General features: G+C 45.8%; 1 protein-coding gene across 2 annotated transcripts; it reads right to left on the bottom strand.

The window, feature by feature from the left end:
- Positions 1 to 236: 236 nt before the first annotated feature.
- Positions 237 to 22,067, bottom strand: LOC119713165 (ATP-binding cassette sub-family A member 10-like). 2 transcript variants are annotated; one of them, XM_038165374.2, is made up of 39 exons: positions 21,578 to 22,067; positions 19,581 to 19,693; positions 18,989 to 19,199; positions 18,471 to 18,629; positions 18,210 to 18,310; positions 17,068 to 17,294; positions 16,609 to 16,747; positions 16,053 to 16,238; positions 15,785 to 15,932; positions 15,075 to 15,246; positions 14,423 to 14,481; positions 13,894 to 14,004; positions 13,622 to 13,797; positions 13,154 to 13,273; positions 12,682 to 12,820; positions 12,353 to 12,443; positions 11,935 to 12,074; positions 11,233 to 11,352; positions 10,891 to 11,086; positions 10,109 to 10,275; positions 9,375 to 9,502; positions 9,091 to 9,228; positions 8,690 to 8,803; positions 8,322 to 8,492; positions 7,757 to 7,867; positions 6,967 to 7,095; positions 6,083 to 6,151; positions 5,594 to 5,685; positions 4,995 to 5,115; positions 4,535 to 4,652; positions 3,968 to 4,059; positions 3,417 to 3,583; positions 2,722 to 2,797; positions 2,371 to 2,465; positions 1,831 to 1,950; positions 1,489 to 1,629; positions 1,117 to 1,196; positions 981 to 1,036; positions 237 to 825 (listed from the first exon to the last, which is right to left on the bottom strand). In XM_038165374.2, the coding sequence occupies exons 2-39, from the start codon at positions 19,680 to 19,682 to the stop codon at positions 727 to 729; spliced, it is 4,881 nt and encodes a 1,626-aa protein (XP_038021302.2). In that variant the 5' UTR covers positions 19,683 to 19,693; positions 21,578 to 22,067; the 3' UTR covers positions 237 to 726. The 2 variants fall into 2 exon arrangements, with proteins under 2 accessions (XP_038021302.2, XP_071881691.1); XM_072025590.1 differs by having other exon boundaries at positions 639 to 825; positions 981 to 1,058.
- Positions 22,068 to 22,402: the final 335 nt, after the last annotated feature.

Genomic DNA, 22,402 nt, shown 5'->3' with positions numbered 1-22,402 from the left:
CGTTTCCATGAATTCAGAAAATGCAGCTCCACCGCCGTGAGCTGACCCCAAATTCTGGTGGCCCTGAGCCCTGCCCAGGCTCACCAGCAGCTCCTGCAGCACTCAGCTTCTCCATCCCCTGCCCTGCCAAAGCCCCTCAGCCCCACTGCGGCCACCTCCATCCCCAGGGGGAGGAGGCTGAGCGTGCTGAGCTACTGCCGGGGGTCCGCAGCAGTAATGACACACGAGGGTGTTGCTGCGGTTTCTATAGAGACATTTATTGGAAGGATATAAAAATACAGTGTAAATTTTAATAAGATGTATTTAAACGTGTCTCAGGCACAGTCCCACACGTTGATGGGAGACGAGCCCAGGAGATTGGCAGTGTGTCCGGACTCCCTGCTGCACCCAGACCCACCGAGCAAAGCAAAACCTTGGTCCCTAGAGATGAGCCAGGACCCTTCTCACACCCTTCTGGTCCCTCTGCTCCCTCAGCCTCTGCTCTGAGCTGCTCCCTTCGCCAAGAGCTCTCGCAGCAGGCAGCATTTCATCAACCAGCCCTCAGAAACTCAGCCTGGGGCAGGGCTCGGTGCAGACACTCCCAGAGTCCAGGTGAAATGCCGTAAGAAATGCCCTTGGCAGAGCTCCTCCTCCTCCTCCTGGTACACCGATAATGACAGTAAATACGCGCAATATCACACCACTTAGGTTAATAGGGAGTAATGTGTAAATGAGCATCGTGGGTCTCTAACTGTCCTCCTGCTGCAGCTGTTTCCATTCGAAAGCCCCATCCAAAGCCAGATCGAAATTATCCTTCTCTTGCTCTCGGGAGAGTTCCAAAAACACCTGAAATGGGCAACATTAAGCTTGTATCACTTCTCAGACCCTCCCTAACCCTCTGATGCACCTTTGCAGGCGGTGCAGCTCCTGCAGTTTCTTGCCTCCTGCCCAGACCTGGCTTCTGTTCCTGCTCATGCCTTTGCAGCACGTCTGGCACCTACCTGAGCCAAAGTGTTCAAGGAGAAGCTGTACTCCTCGAGGCTGAAGTTCTGCTTGGCTGTGGAGAAATGGAAATAGAGCTGAAAATTACCAGTTGGTGCTCCACCTTTTCCAAAAGCCATCTTCCCTTGCTCTTACCTTCCTCTAGCTTGGAGAAAGACTGGGACAGGGGCAGCGCGTCTTCCATTGGGACCTTGTAGACGAGCAAAGAGGGGAAGCTGGGAGGAAAAGAAGAGGTGATTCCTGCTCTGTATTGACCATTGTCAATACCGTTTTTTACCATGAAAAATGCCTTTTTTAATGTCACACTCTGAGCTGGACCTGTGGGTGTTTTATTGTGGGGATGGCAGCAGGGCTGGGCTTGGTGACATTACGGGACCAGATCCCCACAGAGGGACTCTGACCCCTCTGCCTCTCTTCACCCGAATCCTGCATTTGCCCACTGCACTGGGCACACTTTTGGGGAAGAGGTGATCCTGGAGCCTCTGTTCATCCTGCATTTATACTCACCGCTCCTGACGGGCTGCACTCGGGAAAATCCTCAAAACCTCAGTGTGGAGGAGATCCGTGCTCTCTGGGTCCTTGACTTTAATTTCCAGCAGGTAGCCTTTGCCAAACTTGCTCTTCAGGTACTGAATGGAGCCAATGCACCTGCAAGGGAGGCGTGAAGCATGAAGTCTGTGTGAAACCACTGATCCCCACCCGTCTGCTCCTGCCCAAATCATCCTGCAATGGGGAGCACTTCATAACACCCATGCTGGGGGGCTCAGGAGGCCGAGGCTGGAGGGGAAGACCCCATTGGACCCAGGGGGGCTGAAAAATGTTTCCTGTCCCAGCCACACCACTGCCCACCGTAGCTGCCCAGCCACCAGGATGGCCACGCGGTCACACACCGCCTCCGCCTCCTCCATGTAGTGCGTGGTCAGAATGGCCCCCGTCTCCTTGGTTTTCAGGGCGGCACGGATCATTTTCCTGAGGACACAGAAAAAAAGAAAAAAAAAAGAAAAGCCAACACTCCCTAGAAATGCCAGACATGTTTTCTTAAACCTTTTTGCCCCTCCAAATACGCCTACCCCTAAAACTAACATAAAAGGATATAAAAACTTTAGACTGGTGGCACTTGGAAATAATGAGAATGTTTCTTATTTTTGACTCAAGTCCAATTATGGACTTCTAAACCCATATACAACCATCCTAAAATCTACAACAAGGATGGATTCAAAAGAAAAAGGGCTTCTCTCTTCTCGCTCATGCATTAGTTGGGGAGAACCAGGAAAACAGCGATTCTGATAAAACCACTGGCCCGAGGTGAGCAGCGCTAACCGCAGATGAGGTAAAATGCCCTTTACCTAACCCTACACATCTACTGCTCGGTGCCCGGGTCCTACCCACCAGACGCAGCGCTGCCCCTTGGGGTCCATGCCGGTCGATGGCTCGTCCAGGAGCAGCACCGCGGGGTTGCCCAGCATGCACATGGCGAAGCAGAGCTGCAGAAGGGAAAGGGGCTGGGGTCAGGTCTGCTGCAGCCCCCAGCACCCTGTTTGCAAAGAGCTGTGGGCAGCATCACATTGCTTATGGGAACCGAGCCTCTGGTTTTAGGAGACACAAATTTAGAAGATGCTGGGTGAGCTCAGCCCACCGTGGGGTGCAATGAGATGCTCTCCCAAGGGCTGGGAGCACACCCAGGTCCCACTGCTCACAGAGGGCATTTTGCAACGCTCAGCATAGGAACAAAAAATGCACCTTTCTGGTTATCCCCGCAGATAATTTTCTCGCTGATTTTTTTAAGTAGTCCTGAAGCTCCAGAGCATTCACTATTCTGTGGGGGAAGGGAACAAAGGAAAAAAAAACAACAAACCAACACATCAAAACCGACGTTTTTGTTATTCCCAATTGGATACTCTAATCAGAGGTTTCCAAAACAATAAGAAAACAGAACTTTCTTCCCCTGGTTCTTGGCTCCTGTTTGTTTTCATTAAACATTTATTGTGTTGTAAAAACGTGAATGAATATTTGAAGCAGAGTGCACTGAATAGGCCACAAACTCTTTTCTAAGAACAATCACTCGTGTCAACAGCATTATAAATCCACTCCACCTTGCCGGTGTCAGCTCAGCAGGCAGCACTTAAGCACCCTTCTTGTAGTGCCAAACAATAAAACCCGAGATTTTAGAAATGCTTCCTGCAGATAACGTACTTAAAAGGGACGTCAGTGGTAAATCTATCCCCACCAAACACACTTAGGCAAACTGGAGATTTTCTCAGCCCACTCACTTAATCGCAGCATTCAGCACAAAATCACTTTTGCAGATTCATTTCCTGAATTCCTTCCAAGGTGCCCCCTGGCTCACAGAGGACTTTGACCTTCTGGTCCCCTCGCTGTGCCTTAGGAAGGGGGATAAAACTTTGTCCAAGACCTGGCACCACCCTGCCCCGTACCGGTTGACAGCAGCAGCCGTATCCTCCTTGCGCACTCCTTTCACAGCCGCGTAGACCTGGAGGTGCTGGTGCACGGTGAGGTCCGGCCAGAGCGGGTCCTCCTGCGGGCAGTGCCCCAGGTGGTCCTGCAGGCAGCACATCGCTCCTTCTCGCCTCCGCAGCAGCACCTGTACAACCACGCCGATGTTTCACCTCTCCCAGCCTTGCCCAGACCCAGGCGTAGGGCTCAGAGGAAGGCCAGGGGGCTTCAGCGGGATTCAACAGGGAGGGAAACTCAAAAAGCAAAGGGCTGATTTTGCAGTCCTTGGCTACATGGCTCCTAAATATAGTCACGGTGAATCCGGGGAGATACAAGTGATTGGTAAAGCTAAAAGTGACTCACAATCATTTTTATTAATACACCATTTAATTTAATGGCACGAAGGATTTGCTTAAAACCTTGGTCCCTCATACTGCTTTGAAGAAAATCATTTAATAGCGAGGTGTAAGCTTTGCACGTGCACTTTTTGTGGACATTTATCCCTTCTCTCCAGACTCCAGGTGCCTCCTACCTGCCCAGCAGTCGGTGTCGTCTCTCCAGCAATCATCTTGATAGCTGTGCTTTTACCAGCTCCGTTTGGCCCCAGAAGTCCTAATACTTCCCCTGAAATCAGGACAAAACATTTATTAGTAATAACAGCATTTAACAAACATATCAGGCAGAGCCCTATTAAAAGAAAAGAAAAAAAAAAAAGCTTAAAAGAGAATGTATTAATAGCAAAGATCAAATAAAATTAAACAGCTGTATAAATATATACTCTGAGAGTCCATAAATTACATTTCAACTCTATAGCCAATGTGAGTCTGAACACTGCTCCCAGGTCACCCAGGAATTGCAGTGACTGCTGCAGAGGGGGTTATGGCATTTTAAATCAGAGGTCTAATTGGATCAGAGACTAATTGGATGCATCCACCTTATTCATTACCACATCAGCCATACCACAGATATGCCTTAACCATGGAGCAAACAGATTCTGCCTTTATGTCGTGGCTCAGATGACTGAGACTCTTCAGAGGATTATCTCTTTGGGTATGAGCAGCATCCAAAACAGGGCGAGTAAAATAGTTCCACTTTTTACCTTTATTAACACAAAAGGAGATATTTTTGGTGGCCATTTTCTTCTTCTTCTTAAAAATGGAACCCTCTTTCTTTGTTTTATATTCCTTGCACAGATTGCTGACAATAATAACTGATTTCTGAAAGCAAGCAGGAGGAAGAAAGATTAGTCTATTATATTGGGGAGCATTAATACTTCAGTAATATTTTTCCACTGAAAAAAAAAAAAAGCAAAACAACCTATAAAGATCTTTGAATTTGATTTGTAGTTCTCTGAGTGTCTGAGGAGTGCTCTTTAAAGCTTTTTTCTCTATCCTGATGGGACCCACTCTGTCCCTTTGAGGGCTGGATTTTCCCAGCGAGGAGTAATACAGCCAGAGCATTGACTTGCCCTTATTAATCTTGTTATTTATTTATTTATTTTAACCAGAAGTCCTATTACTGATATCAGATAAAGAGGGAAGGACCACACTCAGTTTTACCTCCTCCTGACTTGGAGCTATGATGGCATTTCTCACTGCTGCTCTTTCAGCTTTAACATCTTCATCCTCTTCTTCTTGCTCCTCAGGATGCTGGTGGCTGCTCTCATTTCTTGGGGAAATTCTACAAACAGAATCACAGGATCACAGAATTTTTAGGTTGGAAGAGACCTCAAGATCATCGAGTCCAACCTCTGATCTAAAACCCAACAGGTTCATCTTAGCAGTTTAGTCTTTACCCTTGTTTTCCACCAACACATTTTGGATAGGCCAAGACTGGTTCAACTATTTATTTTTTTTTATATCATTATTTTCTGCAAGGCTTCCTGCGTTGTATGGAGAAGCAGGCTAGTACCTCCTCACAGCACAGGCAGCACCATGCGGAGGCACTAAAAAGCTTGAGGGCTGTTTTATGCTATCATAACATTGCAGGATTTAAGAAGGGATTTTAGTTATAAAAAAACCACCAGTAGTAAAAATAAAGAAAATAGAAATAGGGACATGAAAATCCTGACATTTGATCTAAATGTCTTCAAGGAAAAGCAGTGTGCCAAGAGATTAGATCTCGCATGTGCCTGGGGTGCATGTGTGTTTATACAAACCTAAATACCGGGTCCTTTCTCAGAACTGTTCTTCCATATTTTATCTCCAAATACCGAAGAAGAAAAATGAAACCCACAGAATGGATATAAGGCTGAAAAATAGAGGTTGGCACATTAACAGCCTTGCCTTCCTTTCTACTGTGTCTGAAGCTGAAAAGATGGAGGCAGTGTTATAAAATAGGTGAGGGGGAAACACAGTGTGTGGAAAAGCCCATTACCATCTAACTCGGGGTAATCCTGAAGGCGGTGAACTCTGCTATCATTTATCAATGCACAAAACATCAATGGCAGAAGCATTAAGTGAGCTAGGCTCATTTCATTTTCCCTTACCTGTTTCAAAGGAGCAAAGCTATTTTTGCACAGGTGGGCAATCTGTCATCCAGACCCCCCGACATCCACCTTCTACATGAAACGAGCTTCCTCTTAGCTGAGGACAGGGTTTGGGAGACACACATTCCTAAATCAAATTAATCTTAAATGATTTCTTACTGCAAAGACGGCTATTAGCACATCGTTCCTTGGACTAGCAGCAATTAAGTCAGCGTCCTCTACAAAAATCTGCAAGAATAAAAATATATATATGTAGTGAAGACCTGCAGTTTTTTGATATAAAGCTGGCTAGTGTTGGAAGGCTTAAATACAAACAGAAAATACAACAACAACATATAAAAGTTTCTGATTTACCCAAAATGTTCACCATACAGACCCTTGGACTTGGGCACCCCAGTTCCAGAAAATGGCCCAGCACTCAGGAGGTGCATCAGACTTTTGGGGGGGGATAATGGTCTATTAGAGGAAAACATCTGGTCTCCTCCTCCTTGGGGGCCCAACAGAGAGGGACAGGACAAAACACGACTCTCTTCTGTTTGGACTTTGCTCCTGAGTCACTTATAGAACATAAAAAGTTTTGCATGTAGCTGGAGGGTTTTGTTAAATTCTGAGCTGCCTTTCCACGATCACCCCTAGCTGAGAAGAAGTAAAGTGCCTCGTGGGTTTTCATAACGCTCACACGCTTTCCATGCAAAGTCAGATGTATAACCTCAAATTTTCTCTTACGGTTGCTTAGGCCAAGTTATTTGACTTTGCATGGAAAGAATTAAGATTGCTTAGCTAATCTACAGGCATGGCTCAACTGCACGAGAAGTAGCCCCTAGCAGTAACGAGCAGCTGGATAAATTACATCTGATCTGACATGGTTATCCAACAATGCACTCTGATGGTTTGGAAAATCCTACCCACACGAAGAAACTAATGAGTCTTCTCAGGACGCAGCATGCGATCAGCACCAGACTTTGCTTGCCAGAACAAATGCTTTTGTTGTGCAGCATTCGTATAGAGCTGTGGGTCTCTCGCCACCCAGTGCCCCTCCCTACCTGCTCGCTGTTGATCGTAACGCCCAGCAATGGGTACAGGGGAATCAAGAGAGACATGAGGTAGAGGGAGACACTCATATCAAGTGTGTAATCCATGACTCGGCTGATGATAAAAGACACGAGGCATACCTAAAAACGAAACAAGAGAGTTACTCAGCTGATACAAAGGGTTACACTCCTCACTGGTCATCAAAATTGCATAGATGTACATTTTCAGTTCCCTGTTGAATTTCTCAAAATGGACAAGAAACATACAGAGAAAAAAGGGTGAGGGTGCAGAAGGCCCTGAGCTGTCTCTGCCTAAGGGAAGGCTGCTGGCTTGGGCCAGCTGGGGAAAGTTCTCCCCAGAAACAGGGCTGCTTTGGGCAGAATAAAACAGTATGGCATCCCATCCTGTTCCCATCCCATCCTGTTCCCATCCCACTCCGTGCCAAATACCCACCTGAGCTGCCCAGAATAAGGGAATGGAATACAAGCTCCCTGTTAGTTTGCTTTTGAAACTTTACCTTGAGCAAGACCTTTGGGCAGGAGAGCAAGATTTGCAATGGTCCAAAATGTGAAATGAATCCTTATTTCCAGAAATGTGAGAGCAAAGGGCAGGGGGAAATGAGAGGGACTGGCACTGAGCAGAACACAGTGATGCTAATGTACATAGAACTGCCTACTATAAAACATATGTCCTTACCTATGTCTTGGACCTGTACTTGATATTTTGATCTCTAGTTCATCTTTAAGAGCTTAAAATACTTTTCTGTAAACCCTACATCACATTATCTAGCCATATGCTTACCACAATCAGGATAAAAGACCAAAAATCACAGTTCCATCCTTTGCGAAAGATGAAGGAGATTAAATAGATGAAGAAAACAATGGAAACTCCGTAGCCCAAAGCACCCATGACCTGCAGAGAAAAGTGCTTTTATTAGAGAAAATGGAGCTGTGTCAACAGCCAGAAACCTGTATGCAGCAGTGTGGTTCGGTTTACATAGTCATAAATTAAGATCAGGGCATTCAGAAATTACCACGAAATGACTGCTGAGTGTGAAGGAACGTATTAAGACCAGATTTATTGCCTTTCATTTCCAGCTGGGGAAATCCTCATAGGAGGTGAAACGAGGAGAAGGGCAGTAAGGGTTTGGGAACCTGTAGGTGTGCCAGCATTGGCTACACTCATGCATTTTAGTCCTGCCTGCTGAAAATGAACTGCTAAATCCTGCCATGGTCCTGCATTGTTTTATGGAGATTTCCTGAAAAAAGCTGCCACCCTAGAAGTGGCTGCTGTCTCAGCTACCCTTACTCTTGCTCAAATCATTACCCAAATCCCTCACTAATGAACCAACCAGGAGAGGACGTACCAGCAAGAAGATGTTGCCGATGCTCCCAGAAATCTTGTTGCTCATGGCAAACTGAAGGCCGAACATGGAGAAGAGAAGGAGCCAGCAGAGAGGGACGTCCACCAGTGCCTGGCCGCACCAGTACGCCGAGGGGAAGAGCCCCGAGACCCGCAGCTGGGCACGAGCTCCTGTCTGGGAAGGCACACGTTGGCCAGCTGCCATTTGGCTGGTTAAATGCCAAATTTATTTACTTATTTATCATCTTCTAGCATTCTGTGCTGGCTCATGGCCACATAGCGAAAAAAATATCTCGAGATGCCCATCGTATTCAAGCGTCCTCATGGCAATACAGTTATGAACCCCAATCTGCTCCATTTCAGTGAATTTACCTTGTAATCCTGCAAGTAGCCCATCGCAAAGTGAGGAGGAAAACCAGGGAACAGCAACAGCATGTAAATGAGGTAGAAAGAAACAAAGTAATCCCAGAATCGTGGATTATCTATCTGAAAAGAGAAGAACAAAACGTTTGTAGAGAACATGTGCAGCGCAGTGGCTGGATGCCACAGTTCATTTCGCTGCGTTTCTCGAGGAGTACAAGACAATGAGAACAAGGTGGGCCTTTAGCCAAATTTTGGCAGGAGGAAGGTTTTCCACACAGCCACGGCAAAGTGCTTTCACTGGAGAGGAGAGGCTCCACGTGCCTCCCTGCTGCAATCTGGTGGCTCGCTGAGACCTGAAGCCTTTTTAAGGACTGTTCTTTGACACCCAGCTATCAGACCCTGACACTTACAGAGAAAAAAGGGTGACTCCAGATCCGAATGTGCGCGGTGGAGTTGAGAGCTCTCAACAGAGCGTTGCTGATGATGTTCACGAGCACTGGGAAGCAGTTGACGGCCTCCATGTGGCACAAGATGGTGAACCTGTAGCTCTTCAAAGAGCAAGAAACCAAGGTGAAAACTCTTGGCCAAGAGAATCCAAGCCTGAAATAGCTAATTCTGCTTATGCCTTGTGTGTAAATTGCTTAATTCTTAAATTGTTAGGAAGAAATGGTAGGGCAAGAGGAAAAATCCTCACCTGGCCTTCACGAGACACTTTTATAGCCCCATTGTGTTTCAGCTCCTCTGTGATATTTTCCTGGCTTGTAATTTCCACTGTGAGATCTTGGCTCTCGAGAGTGTGGATAAAGTCTTCAATGCCTGAGCCTGGTGTGAAAGCCAAAAGCAGAGGAATCATAATACTGAGCAACAAAAGAGGCTTTGATGGTTTCTTTTTAGAATCCATGACCACCGAACAAAACCAGACAAAATCTAATGACCAGGGAAGCCAGACAGCACGTCGTTTTTGTGAAGTTAATGGATTACACACTCACTGACTGAATTTTTGCCTTTTTTTTTTTTTTTTTTTTTTTAAATAACATCCACTAAGAGGAATGTCAAAGGTAAAACTCTGGAAGCAGGCTGATCAAGGATTAGTGTGCCCTTGCTGGAGCGTGGTGCCCAGTAAGACGCACACTCTGAAAAAGTAGAATTTGGGGCAGGGAAAGAACAGCCTCCCTTCTAATCCCATCTGCTGGGATATCGCTTTTCATGTCTGCATCAGGACCTCATCAGCTGCTGAAGCAAAAGTACGCTTCATTCACAACCCTCTAAAATGATGATTACCTTGCTCTTCTCTCACCAAAACTTTCACCTCCCTTTACACCCCCTTCATCCTACAACCATCGTCCCTTTCCCTTCTTTTCCTTAATGGGGGAGAACAGCCCCGAACAGGACAGGATGACAAGGAGCCTCCCTGCCCCTTCCCCTCACCCGTGCTGTTGTGGACCAGCAGGCTGGTGGTCTCCGCTGGAGCCCTCTTCCCCAGGGGCATGAAGTACCGCGCCGAGGAGAGCTCCCAGGCGCTCATGCTCTGCCAGGCAGCAACCAGGGCCAGTTGCAAAACCAGAGGAAGCAGAAAAACCACATAGAGCAGCAAACTACATTAAGAGAGAAGTGAATAAACACTCGGAAAGTGGGTATTTTGCAGACTGTGCGTGTATTGGGAAGGATATGCTACCCCCGCATCTCCCTTCTCGCGTGCCAGACTGAAGACTGATGGGGCCAAATGAGCTCAGGCACTGACAACACGAGAGAAGTTTTTAAAAATATATAAAATTAACAAGGAAGTCTGAAAGCAATATTTTCCTTGCTGTTTGTACACATTAGTTTATTTTAAAATTCTCTTCCCTACCTGAAATAAAACTGTTCCTAAATTATCATCTTATTCAGAGAGAAAATTGGTTTCCCTTGCATAAATCACTCAGTGTAGGAAAGAAGCTGGTCAAAGGATAGCAAGTATCAAAACTTTAAAGAGAGAGGGAAAGAGAGAGATGGGAGAGGCACGTGTGTGTTTGAGGCAGGTTTTATATTACTGGCACTGGAAAGGAAACAGCTTTCCTCATCTCTAAGTGCAGATTGCCAAGACCATCCATAGCCAAGACATGACATCAATTACTCCAGATGCTCATCAGAACACGAGTGTGAAAATCATCCCCCCTGCTGTGACCGCATTGAGCTCCAGCTCTGCTTGAGAGCATCCCTTTGGTACTTACATGGACCGGAGGTTTTTCACCGAACCCTTGAGCTTTAGGAAGTGCACCCAGGCCATGGCAGAGACCTGCTGCCTCCAGAGCGCCGCGCCGCTCACCATCGCCTTGCTGGTGCCCGAGAGCAGCAGGGAGCCCGGCTCCGTCTCCTCGGGGCACCGCTGTCCTGCTTCTGCCCACTCCTCCCCAGGGACATGCTCATCTGTGGAGCACATGCAGTTATGTCTGAAACCAGCTTTTACATTACAATGTGGGGAAAAGTACGAGCCCCCTGGTGATCGGCTGCTGGGGTTGTAAAGCAGCCGGGCTCTTTGGCTGGGGGCTGTGTGTTTGCGGTCACACTTGTACCTTCTTGTCCCAATGTGGCTTCTTCTTCCAGCCTCAGGAAAACATCCTCCAGGGTTGTCATGCTAACTCCATAATTGATAATTCCCCGGTCGGAGCAGCTGTCGAGGCCACGGAACAGATCTGTGTGACACAGAGACCGTCAGTGCCTTCAGGTTTCCTGCACGAGCACGTCTCAAGGGACCAGACCTTGGTACAGCTGAAGTCAGCAGGGAAAGGGGTAAAACGTTAACTGCTGGGATGTAAAACATTTGGAGGGAACCCAAAGCCGCCATACACATAATTCATGTTTCAGACTATGCCTCCGGGGCAGCAGCAGGGCCATGGGGCTGCCAGACTGAGCGTGGCACACGTGGGTGAGTGAGCACCTGCCTGCTGCTGCTGCAGGTACGGAGCGGTACCAGTTACGTGGAGTTTCCTCTTATCACTATTATTTCTTTTACCATCAAGAAAAAATAACCCACAGTAACACTTGTGGCCCAGGTTAGCCTGTCACATCTTTCATTACAAGCAGCAGGAGAGCATTCATTGCACTATTTGATCTGAACCGTATGGATGCCCAATTGTAGGGAGAAAAAAAATGCAACAGTCCTCATGTGACCCCTGCTGAGTCTTCTGAGAGTCTTCATTTCTCTTTCCTCACATACTTTTCTGATTATTTTTATCCCACTATGGACAATTCTCAATTATTTTCACATACATTACCTGGGAATTTATTCACGTTTTCTAATGGCAGTTTATATCTCAGCTCATATTGGCCATGTCCTGAGAATATGACGTTGGGGATGTGCTGCTTAACCAGAGATGTCACGCTCTCTACGTCACAGGACTCACTGACATGGATCCTGTTCAGATGAAAAAAAGCAAAACAAAACACAAGACAGATGGTTAATTTTTATAAAAACAAAACAAAAATGAAAAAGCACTGTATTTGCTAGGATGGATAAAATAAAAATGCCAGCAAACTTCATTAATTCTCTCGAGCATAGTACTGCTTCAGTTAATTTAACTGAGTATGAATTCAGCTCATTTTGCTGCTTTGACAGTTTCCTTCTTACAGTCCTTCTGGCAGATTCCTGTACATGCATATTCCCAGACACCAGTATAGGGCTGAAGCAGATACCTTAAATGATAGCCGATCCCCCATTTTTTCTTCAAGAACAGGGAAGAGCCAACACACTTCAGCCTCCCATGCGAGATAAAAGCCTTGCGGTCTAAAGAAACAAAATGTCAAAGGAATTTAAAATATATAGTGGTGTTTTATGTATATATATATACACATATTATTATTATTATTTTTAATTTTCCCCAAGGGCAGATCAATCATGTTCTTTGCTTTTCAGGGGGCAGATCCCTTTGACCCAGGTTTTCAACCCAGGCAGGTTGGCCTGGGGAAGGCATTCCTGTGCCAGGGATGTTCTGCATCCCTGCAGAGGCTGAGCCTGTGCTCACCGGCAAGGATGTCGGCCTCGTCCATGAACTGGGTGCTGAACAGGATCACCCGCCCGGCTCTCTGCTCCTTCAGCAGGCTCCACACCTGGTGCCGGGAAAGAGGATCCAGCCCAGCCGTCGGCTCGTCCAGCAGCAGCACCTGCACGAGGGATGCAGTCAGGCACTTTGCTGCAGGAACACTTGCCCACTTTGTGGATTTGGTGGTCCCTGAGAGGCCAGGCCACCTGGTTTGCAGGAGCAACCATTCCGGGAGCTGCGCAAAGCTCAGGCAGCTCTCTGCTTTAAACTAGATCAGCAAAATTATGATTAAGAATTTACCAACATAACAACGACCACATTAAAATTACCAAATGGACCCAAATGTTCCCTACATGACAGAGCCATAGGCAATATACCTGGTAATTTAAAATTAAATTTTAATAAAAAAATAATAATAATAAAAAAATAAAATTTAAAGCCATAGGTAATTTACCTGGGGGCTCCCAAGCATGGCTATCCCAATGGATAACTTCCTTTTTTGCCCACCGCTGAGTTTCTCAGCTTGAGTGTCCTGAACATTACTGATGTCCAGCAGCTCCAAAATGGTTTGCACCTAGAAAAGCACAAGAAAGTCCTCTCCCAGCACCAGCTGCCCTTCTGTCCTTTGGGAGCCACAGAGGAGATCTGGCTGCCTTGGGAGCAGCTCCCAGGGGCGCTTCCCAGTGCCTGGCTCCTGCCTGCCCCCCAAGAACGCCCCCTGCCCTCTTTAAGGCAAAGAGTTGAGTAGTTTTGGTTGCACTGAGCCCCCAAATCTGCCTGGCAGGAGCTCTACACCAGCTTCAATTTTCAGGGGAAACAGCCAGCCCTCTGAGCTTTGCACTGCCCAGCAAACCTTCGCTGAAATGAGGGGTTTGCCTGCCCTTGCCAGGCAGTGATGCCCTTCAGGGGAACACCCCCTTACCTCTCGCTCTACCTCTCTGGACTTGATGCCCTTGATCTCTGCAAAAGTTCGCAGGTTTTCTTTCACCGTCAGGACTTCGAACTGTACATTGAACTGTGGGCAAATGCCGATCATCTCTCTGATCTCTTCCCTGTCTCCTATTTCAGAGAGCTTGTAGTCATAGATGGTTGCAGAGCCTGTTTATACAAATAAGCACAAGGGGTGGGAAAGGATTGGTCTTTAGAGGTCCTAAATCAAGTCCCCCCATCCTACCCTACTGTTTGCAGTCCTACCTTCAGAAGGCAGAGTCAGTCCGCTGAGCACATTTAACAGCGTTGTCTTCCCAGCCCCGCTGTGACCGAGTAAGGCAGTGATCTGACCCTCGTAAATATTTAAAGACAAACCTAGAATAAAAGCAACACCAAGTTTGGGAAAAAACATAATGAAGTTTTACTTGCCTCCACTCATTGTCAAAGGCAAGTCCAGGAATATAAGAACTGAGTAGCAATATTCAGTCAGAAGTGCATTAAGCAAACTGAGGAAATGTTCTGCAAACCTAGAACAGATTCTTCTGTCTTTAATTTGTAATTAACAGAAGAGAAAGCAACATGACAACAGAAAAAAGCTTTCTTCTTCTCTTTACTCTTACTGGGAATGGAAAATCAGTCAAGAAAAACTGAATAAAATCATAATCAGTTGCATCTATATCTTAGATAATTTTTCAAGCAATCCAAATATTGTTTTATTTCGTTGTCCATCTGAAATATTTGCACAACTTCTTTTCCTCACCTTTAACAGGAATTAATATCACAACTTTCCTACCTCTTAAGGCTTCTGTTTTCTTGTCTTTCTTTTTATAGGCCTTTTTAATATTGTTGAGTCTAAAAGGAAGGTAAGGCAGATATTACTTCAGGATTCCCATAAACACACTTCCCTGTTGCCCTTTCTCATTTCTGTGGGTCTTGATTTGAAATGACAGCAATGGCATGAGAAGCATGAGGTCGTGGCAAAGTGACATTAGGGTCCGGCAGGGTTGGGCATGCTCCATCTGCAGATGTGGACGTCGCTACCTGGCATGCACAGACAGCACCAAGCCTTGCAAAGACAAGGTCAGGCCCACTGCCAGGGGTGGCTTTTTACAACAGGCTACCCTCCGGGTTCCCCTCGCTGTCTATAATGGTTGTTTAACCAAGCGTATTGCAAAACAAAACAAACAAAACAAAACGAAAACAAACCCAGCAGTTTACCTGAATTTCACCACTAGTGACCATAATGAATGACCTATTTAACTATAACCTATTTAACCATTTTCACCCTAATTTTTCTATGTGAAACAGGTTTGCAAAGCCCTCATGGACATGGAAACTGCCTGGATGAATGGAAACAGAGGTGATGACAGGAGTGGTGGAGTACTGGGAGCATTGCCTCAAGCTACCAAGCAAAGGGCATGATTAACAGTGCCTCCTCTCTCGACCTGATGGCCTCCTTCCCCATGAACTCAGCGGGCACCAGCTCCACATCATCTCCTGGGGGCTCCTCGGGGCTCCTTGCACTGTGGGGTCCCTCCTCAGGGCAGCCCCTCCTGCTCCGCATCCAGTATGAGGGCTTCAGGCAGAAAAAAGCTGGGTGTGAGATGCCATATTTCCCTGAGAAGCACAGAAAATGATCCGTGGTTACCCAAATACACATTCAAAGTGTCATCCTACTGCAAACATGCTGGAGTTTCTGAAAAATACCTGTCTGCCCCCAGATTGGTGCTTTGTCCTGTTAAGAAAAGGTTGGGGATTTTCATCAGTGTGCACAGGAGCTGGGTTAAGCAGTACAAGAAAGGTGGCTTCAGAGCTATTTCTAATAAATTCCAATGTTTATATAATGAATTAAAATATTGTCCAAAACATAGTAAGACTATTTTCTCATAAACAGCTCAACAGCAGTACAAGTATAAGTAGAAAGGAAAACAAAACCCTAAATACTCTGTTATCTTTGATTTGGGAATTACAAGAGTATGGTAGATATAAAGAAGTCCCTGAGCAGGGTAATACCTTTTTTTCAATCCAAATCCTATTTTGTTTGACTTAGACAATGGAGCAGCCCATCAGCTCCTTGAGGAGCTATTACACGCAATCCGTATAAATCAAAACTATAAAAGAGGAAAGTATGGTCATAAGCATAAATTGCTCTTACCCGGCAGAACTTTGTCAAAGTACATGGCTAACAGCATGTACAGGACTGAGTCAAAGATCAGCATAATGTAAGTCGAAAATAAAAAGTATGATTCCTCCATAAGGTTAGAAAAAGAGAAACCTATTCCGTATTTTTCCAAATGGAAAACCTGAAATAAAGGACAAAAATTGAAGAGAGGGGATTTGGGATTTTTTCACAAAATTGCTCTGAGGGGGCCCAGGGCAGCAAGTAGCTGGGATGGTTCATTGGCAGAGATAATGCCCCATACCTTGGCAATGCCAGCATTAAATGCAAAAGGACAAAAGAGACCCAGAAACCACTTCAAAGGCTCTGGAAGATTTTCTATCAGCACTGCGAGGCTCAGGCAGCCGAAGAGAAAGGTGATGAGGAACCCCATGGAGCCAGCGAGCTTGGATGTCCGTAAGAGGGAGCAGAGCATGAAAACCATGTGGATCTGTAAGAACAGAGGCTGCCTTCAGGCTATGAAGGAGAGAAATATCCTTAACCAGTGACATTCCCACTTGCAAAGAGATCTCAGGGGGGTTGGGTCTGTAATAAAATATGCTAACATCCTTTCTCAGTGGGTAGACCTGAGTTTCAAATCAGGTCCTTCTAGGCCACATCCATCCAGCCTGTCAGACCTCCAGGCTGTGAGTCAGATCCCAGCACTGAACCAGAAAAAACACTCATTTCTTTCTCTTAGTGTGACCAAGTAAAATTTACAGTCCTGGCCACGGTGTGCGCGGCTCTGGAGCAGTGTTTGGGCTCATCAAAACCTTAATAAACCATGCAGTGGGGAAATTTGGTTCTCAAACCCGACTTACACATGCGAGGCCATAGAGGAAAAACAGCAGCAGGACGGCGGGGAAGCTGCTGACGTAGAAAGCCTCCTGCACCACGAGGGCCGTCAGCAGGCAGGACAGGATCAGCACGTAAACGGCATAGAGCAGGCTCCAGGAGAGCCTGGAGATGGAAGCCTGCCATTACTTTGCTGTTTAATGAGGAACTGTTGTTACAATTTCACACCAGGACCATTTTAAATTAAAACATTAACTATTTTCTAGGGCGAACCCGTTTGTATCCTATGCAAAGCAGACAGCATAGCCTGCCTTAGGAAATTCCCCCCAAAAAACAATACCCAGCTGCCATAATCAACCCTTCTGGCTTGCTCTTAGAATACTGGAGAAAACTTAGAAACCCATTTAACTAATTAACATAGTGTGCAAGTGCCCAAAGCATATTGTTTTTTGGCAAACAGGCATTTTAACTACAATGGAACTCACCAAAATGCAATGTCTTGCAGCCCCATTGTCTTCATGAGTACTTTGAGCTTTTTCCTTTCCCTTACGACATTCATGGATAAGAAATACATGAATGAAGAGAAACACATCACTATAGTAATCATGAAATAACTGTACTCTAGTGTAATCGAGTAGATGACACTCCGGGACTTCATACGGACACCGGCAATTGACTTCATTTCTTCCCAGACAGAATGATTTGCCACCACCTAAAGGAGTTCAAGGTCAAAAGCTTAACATGTAATTTATTTTCTACAGTGAGATGTAACTGTGTAATGAACCTCCTGATTCATCAGCCCTATTTTTTTTAATACATTTATTTTATTTTATTTTATTTTATTTTATTTTATTTTATTTTATTTTATTTTATTTTATTTTATTTTATTTTATTTTATTTTATTTTATTTTATTTTATTTTATTTTATATGCAGCTTTGTAAACAACATCAGGAAGCAATGCAATAAATCCCAGTAGCAAGGGGCTGCTCACTTGCATGTCTGCACCTCAGCTGGACTCCCTCCCTTGTCTACGGAGAGAAGAATCCTTCCCTCACCCAGTGCTGAGGATCTAGATACACCAGTGCCTTACACCCCCCCAGGGCCCTGACTCTCACCCTGGGGATGAGAGCAGCCTGGACAGCTGGGGGTGCACAGCCAGGTGCAAGGGCCCCTATCCTGATCTATTTTTGAAGGACGATTTGGGAAGGAGAAATGACAGACATGCCTACTTTGAAACCAAATCATCCAGCAGCTGTTCATACTACCCCGCTCTCCTGCAAGAATTGCCTTTTCCTTGACATCTGGGAAATCTCTAGACCAAATCGTGGCGTTACGTTTGGTTCCCAGCCTTCGGGGCTGATTGCAATTTTGAAGATAAACAGAAGTTAGTACAAATATTCGTAATGAAATCGAAAGCAGTCCTCTTCTGCAGGAAACTGCTGATTCCATCCAAGTTTCCACTGTCGCTGTCAATAACACTCCAGCAGCTGAGTATTTCATGTTATTTTTTTTTCTGGAGAGTTTTCAGACAAGCCTGTCCCTTGTTATTGTCCCAGAACAATTTGTCTTTCCTAGACAGAGTTTAAAATACAAGGAGACCTACTGCAGTTCATAAATCTGATTTACCTCTATGATAGCAGCATCGATGCTGGACTGCAGGGACAGGAAACCTTTGTACCAATACTTGGGGCTGTCACAGTATCGTACTGAGAAATTGTAACAGGTATCTGGAGGGTGGAAGGAAAAGGGCATCACTCATACACCACTGTTGATTTAATAGAAGAGGAAAATTGAAGATTCAGATGCTCTACAGGAACCAATAACTTTAAAAAAAATGACAGTTTAATAAAGGCATCAAAGAGCACAAGAAAACAGCTGGGTACCTACCTATGTATCCAAGGTTGTCATTTGGAATAGCCACATTCCCAGTAGGAAACCGGAGGTAATAGGTGAAGTTGTTTTTAAATACAACCCCAATAATTTCATTATTCGAAATCCAGGCTTCCTCCAGGGCTCTCTCACTGTCCATTGCCTCTAGCTTTATACCTGTGGTTTGTAAGAAGAAACACTGCAATGAGTTTCTGCAGTTCTAGAAATGGGAACACAGGCTTTGGGGATAGATCCTGCTTTTGTCAGGGTTGCAGCTCCCCTTCTCCAGTTCTGCTCCCTTTACAAAGTGGCAAAGATTTTAGGCAAAGCTTTACATTGCAGAAACACACACCAACCTCCCTAGTAGTTAAAATTACCAGAATTAGTTTTGAAGAATATTTGTGAAGAAATATTTGTGAGAATAGGGGATTTGGGATGAATTCTCTCTACTGACCAAAGATACTTGAAAATAAGTAACACAAAACATAACAGATTAAATAAAGACAAAGCTAAACATTTAAAAGACAAATTTATACCTGTCATTACAGACTTCAAGGCCACTGCATTCATTATCTGCCTTGTGGTTGGGGTGATGGGTGTAAAGGCGATGGTGACGCCAGCAGCATCATAGGCAGGGTCATCCAGCTGCCCGAGGTAGCTGTGCGGCACCTCGGGGTAGGGGATGTGCAGCATGAAGTTGCCCACAATGAACATCAGCGGCAGGAAGAGCAGAGACAGCATCCACTCCTAGGTAAGGGGCAAGTGGAGAAGGGAGTTTAGTAGTATAGCAGGATAGGAGCATCTTCTCTGCAGGATCAAAATGCAAACACGAGGCACTCGGTCACACCAGTTTCTTAGACATCAATTAAATAACAAGGTCTTTGGGTTGTGCACATCACCTCGTTCAGGGAACCCATTCGTGCTCTTGTATGCATCAAAAAATACAGATCAGTTAAAAACGCATAGCCTCATAAAGCATTCATTACCAGCAAGGGCTTCTGAAATGTAATTTAGCTGTTAACATCATAAAAAGAAATTGAAGTATAAGGGTATGCAGGGATTAGACAATTTTCAGTGGTCACTTATTATTATTATTATCATTATTATTATTAAATGAAATAAAACTACCTGAAAGCTCTGCATTTTCATCCTCCATTTGATAAGTACATTTTTCCACAAGAGAATTTTAGTTTGCTGGAACACACTCAGATTTCTCTGAAGTCTCCTCATCTTTGAGTGTACTAAAAAAAATAATAATAAAACATTACTTTTGGAGACAACCAAAGCTGGAACTGCAGCAACTGCTTTTATTTGCACCACCTCTGCGTGTGTGCCAGGGCACCCTGCTCTGCAGATCCCACTGCCACAGACCCTCATCACCCTCAGTGCGTTCCCCATCCTTGCAGCTCGGCATTAAGACACCAATTTTGACCCAATTTCCATGCGTCCATGCTTTAGGAGGGCTGGGAGGAGTTAACTGAAGTTGAAATAAGAGTGCATGACATAATTGGCTTGGTTGGCCTTAATATCCAAGGAATGACAACTACATGGTCAAGTAAAATTGCCAAACTCTACTTGCATGTAGTTTTCATGTGCTATAGGCTCAACACCAAGTTGAGCAATGCCTGGCCATGGTACAAGCTGAGCTCATGCAGAAACCGGAGTCAATTGAAGGCAACTGGGAGCTACGAGAGAACAAATTCTTGGAAGTGCATTCAGAGAGCTGCCATTGTCGGGGTTTTTCACGGGAAATGAGAGAGAAACAAACAGCCACGAGTGTGCATTGGTGGGTTGCTCCCAAAGAGCTGGCAGCATCCTTACGATCTGTGGTCAAAGGAAAACAGGGATTCATTGCCTGGATAATGACTAATGCTGGCACGGAGGCAAAAAGCGAGCTGGAGTAACGCTGCGGATGAAGTATGTCTATGTTAACCATCAGGAAAACAGTCATGAGTAACTTTAATGAGTGAAAGGACACAGTCCCAGATGCAAAGGGACTACGCTCCCATAAACAAACTGTTTATCTTCTTCAAGTGTTTATATTAACATTTTTTCCCCTCCCTTATTACTCTCCACGCCATCCACTTGAATATTCGACATTGTACGATTTCATGGACACTGGGGCCATATTTTCAGTTTCTCCTCCATGCAAGGAGTGTGCACCCCATGCAGCACCTGGAGATGCCCTGGCTTTCAACGGGGTCTGGGCCACAGCAGCAGGGTTATCTTAGGCATGAATGAACATTAATCCTGAGCTCCTGGCCTCAGTGGCAGCCAGAGCATCAGCACAAGTGCCCGAGGAACGACCAGGCTCTGCCGGAGCGACGTGGTGGGCACCAAGCACTCCACAAACTGCTGCAAGAAGTGGTGTTCCTCTGTGGGACACGTCGGGAGGAGAGGGATGAGCATGTTGGCTCGGTAACAAGAATCTGCTATTTCGCCATCACGCTCCAAATGCATTCTTCTCTTACAGATGCCCTTGTCCAGGCATATAAAAATATGAATTCAGTCTTTGGTAACCACTTCCAGACTTCCCCAAAATTGTGGAGTTGACCTGAACTCGGACAAGCTGACACATGGCTGGATTTAAGCTTCACACCCAGGAAATCCTGGGTGGGACAGAGCTGGCCACCAGGTCCCATCGCGGATGTCCCACGTGTCCCTCCCATCACCCCCACCTCTGCCTGACCCCAGCCGGTCCCAGTGGGAATTTTTAGCAGTGAAAGACAGACAGAAGATTTTTTTTTAGGTTCCATCTTTAGCTTACTCTGCATGTAGGACAGAAATCTGCTCCTCTGTGTGCTGGAGGACCAAAAGCACTGAACTCAGCTGAAGTGCACCATATCGTCCCAGCACCAAGAACTGCCAGAAATACACCTCTGCTGCAAACCAAGCTCCGTTTCAGTGTTATCCCATACCAAAGCGGGGCTGAAAAGTCTCTGTCACATTTAAAAGTGACAACAAGCTTAAGCACAAGCTTAACTCAGCCTGTTAGAAAGACACCCAGGGACCCACCTATGCATTTGTGTCTCTCGCAGCATTGTTTATGCTGTTCCTAATTACTGATTTTTTCCATCTCTCTTAAATACTGATTTTTGTTTGTTTTAAGAATGGTTAAGCCTTACCTTAGTGGGAAGGTCTGAAAGGAATCCAAAGATGGCTCTTTGCAACGTGCCCGTGGACGCAGGGATGCTGAGGCTCCCTGGGAGACGCTGGCCAGTTGCTGCAGTGGTGCTCGGAGCTCCTCTGCTCACGCACTCGTTTCTTCATTCGGGCATTTCTGCCAAAAGGCATTCCTCATACGGACCCGCGCTTCTCCTCAGCTTTCCCCCCCCACCCCCCGCCTTCCTCCTTGGCAGATTGTCAGATTTATTTATGTTATAAAAAGCAAACTGAGCATATTGTTGCGGAGTCGCCGAAGCCGATTCTCTGAAAAAAAAAAGTTACTCAGGAAATTCTTGAGCCTTGGCCAAGGGAGGAAAAATAAGCCCAACAATAAGCCATAGAAAAATTCTTCATCTGGCAAACTCTCACGCCTTTCAGCGCAGCAATGGAGACTGAAGTCAGCAGCAGTGTTTCGGCACACTGCTGGAGGTGGAGGAGCGACCGCTGCCTGTTGCTTATCTCTGCTGACACCGGTTTTGTTTGCAAACTCAGCGCCACGAGCCCTGCTGTGGGAAGAGCAGTGAAGTGCTGCCACCTGGATGGGAACAGCCCTTCAGACTACAAAGCCTCTCGCCAACATCAAAATAAACTTTTTTTTTTTTTTTTTTTTTTTTTTTTTTTTGACTGACAGCCTGCTTCTAAAGGGCACGGTTTTGATTTTGTGCCCGGGCTGGGGATGCGGCCGTGGAGCTCGATGGCCCTTGGAGAAGCGGGGTGAGAGGGAGAGGCTGGGCATGAGGAGGGGTTGGAGCTGCTGCCCTCGCTCTGCCCTGCAAAACCCTCTG

This window comes from Anas platyrhynchos, chromosome 19 (genome assembly GCF_047663525.1).
Source record: "Anas platyrhynchos isolate ZD024472 breed Pekin duck chromosome 19, IASCAAS_PekinDuck_T2T, whole genome shotgun sequence".
Lineage (NCBI taxonomy): Eukaryota > Metazoa > Chordata > Aves > Anseriformes > Anatidae > Anas > Anas platyrhynchos.
The sequence above is the reverse complement of the archived record's forward strand: the minus strand, read 5'-3'. Positions and strand labels throughout refer to the sequence as shown.

Bases quoted from the DNA above. Each gene is read 5' to 3' on its own strand.
- LOC119713165 (XM_038165374.2), bottom strand. From the start codon at position 19,682: ATGAGGAGACTTCAGAGAAATCTGAGTGTGTTCCAGCAAACTAAAATT. The intron at 18,630-18,988 runs GTATAAATTTGT...TACAAACCACAG, and splicing joins CTTGAAGTCTGTAATGACAG to GTATAAAGCTAGAGGCAATG. The intron at 7,868-8,321 runs GTACGTCCTCTC...TTTTCTCTGCAG, and splicing joins TCGGCAACATCTTCTTGCTG to GTCATGGGTGCTTTGGGCTA.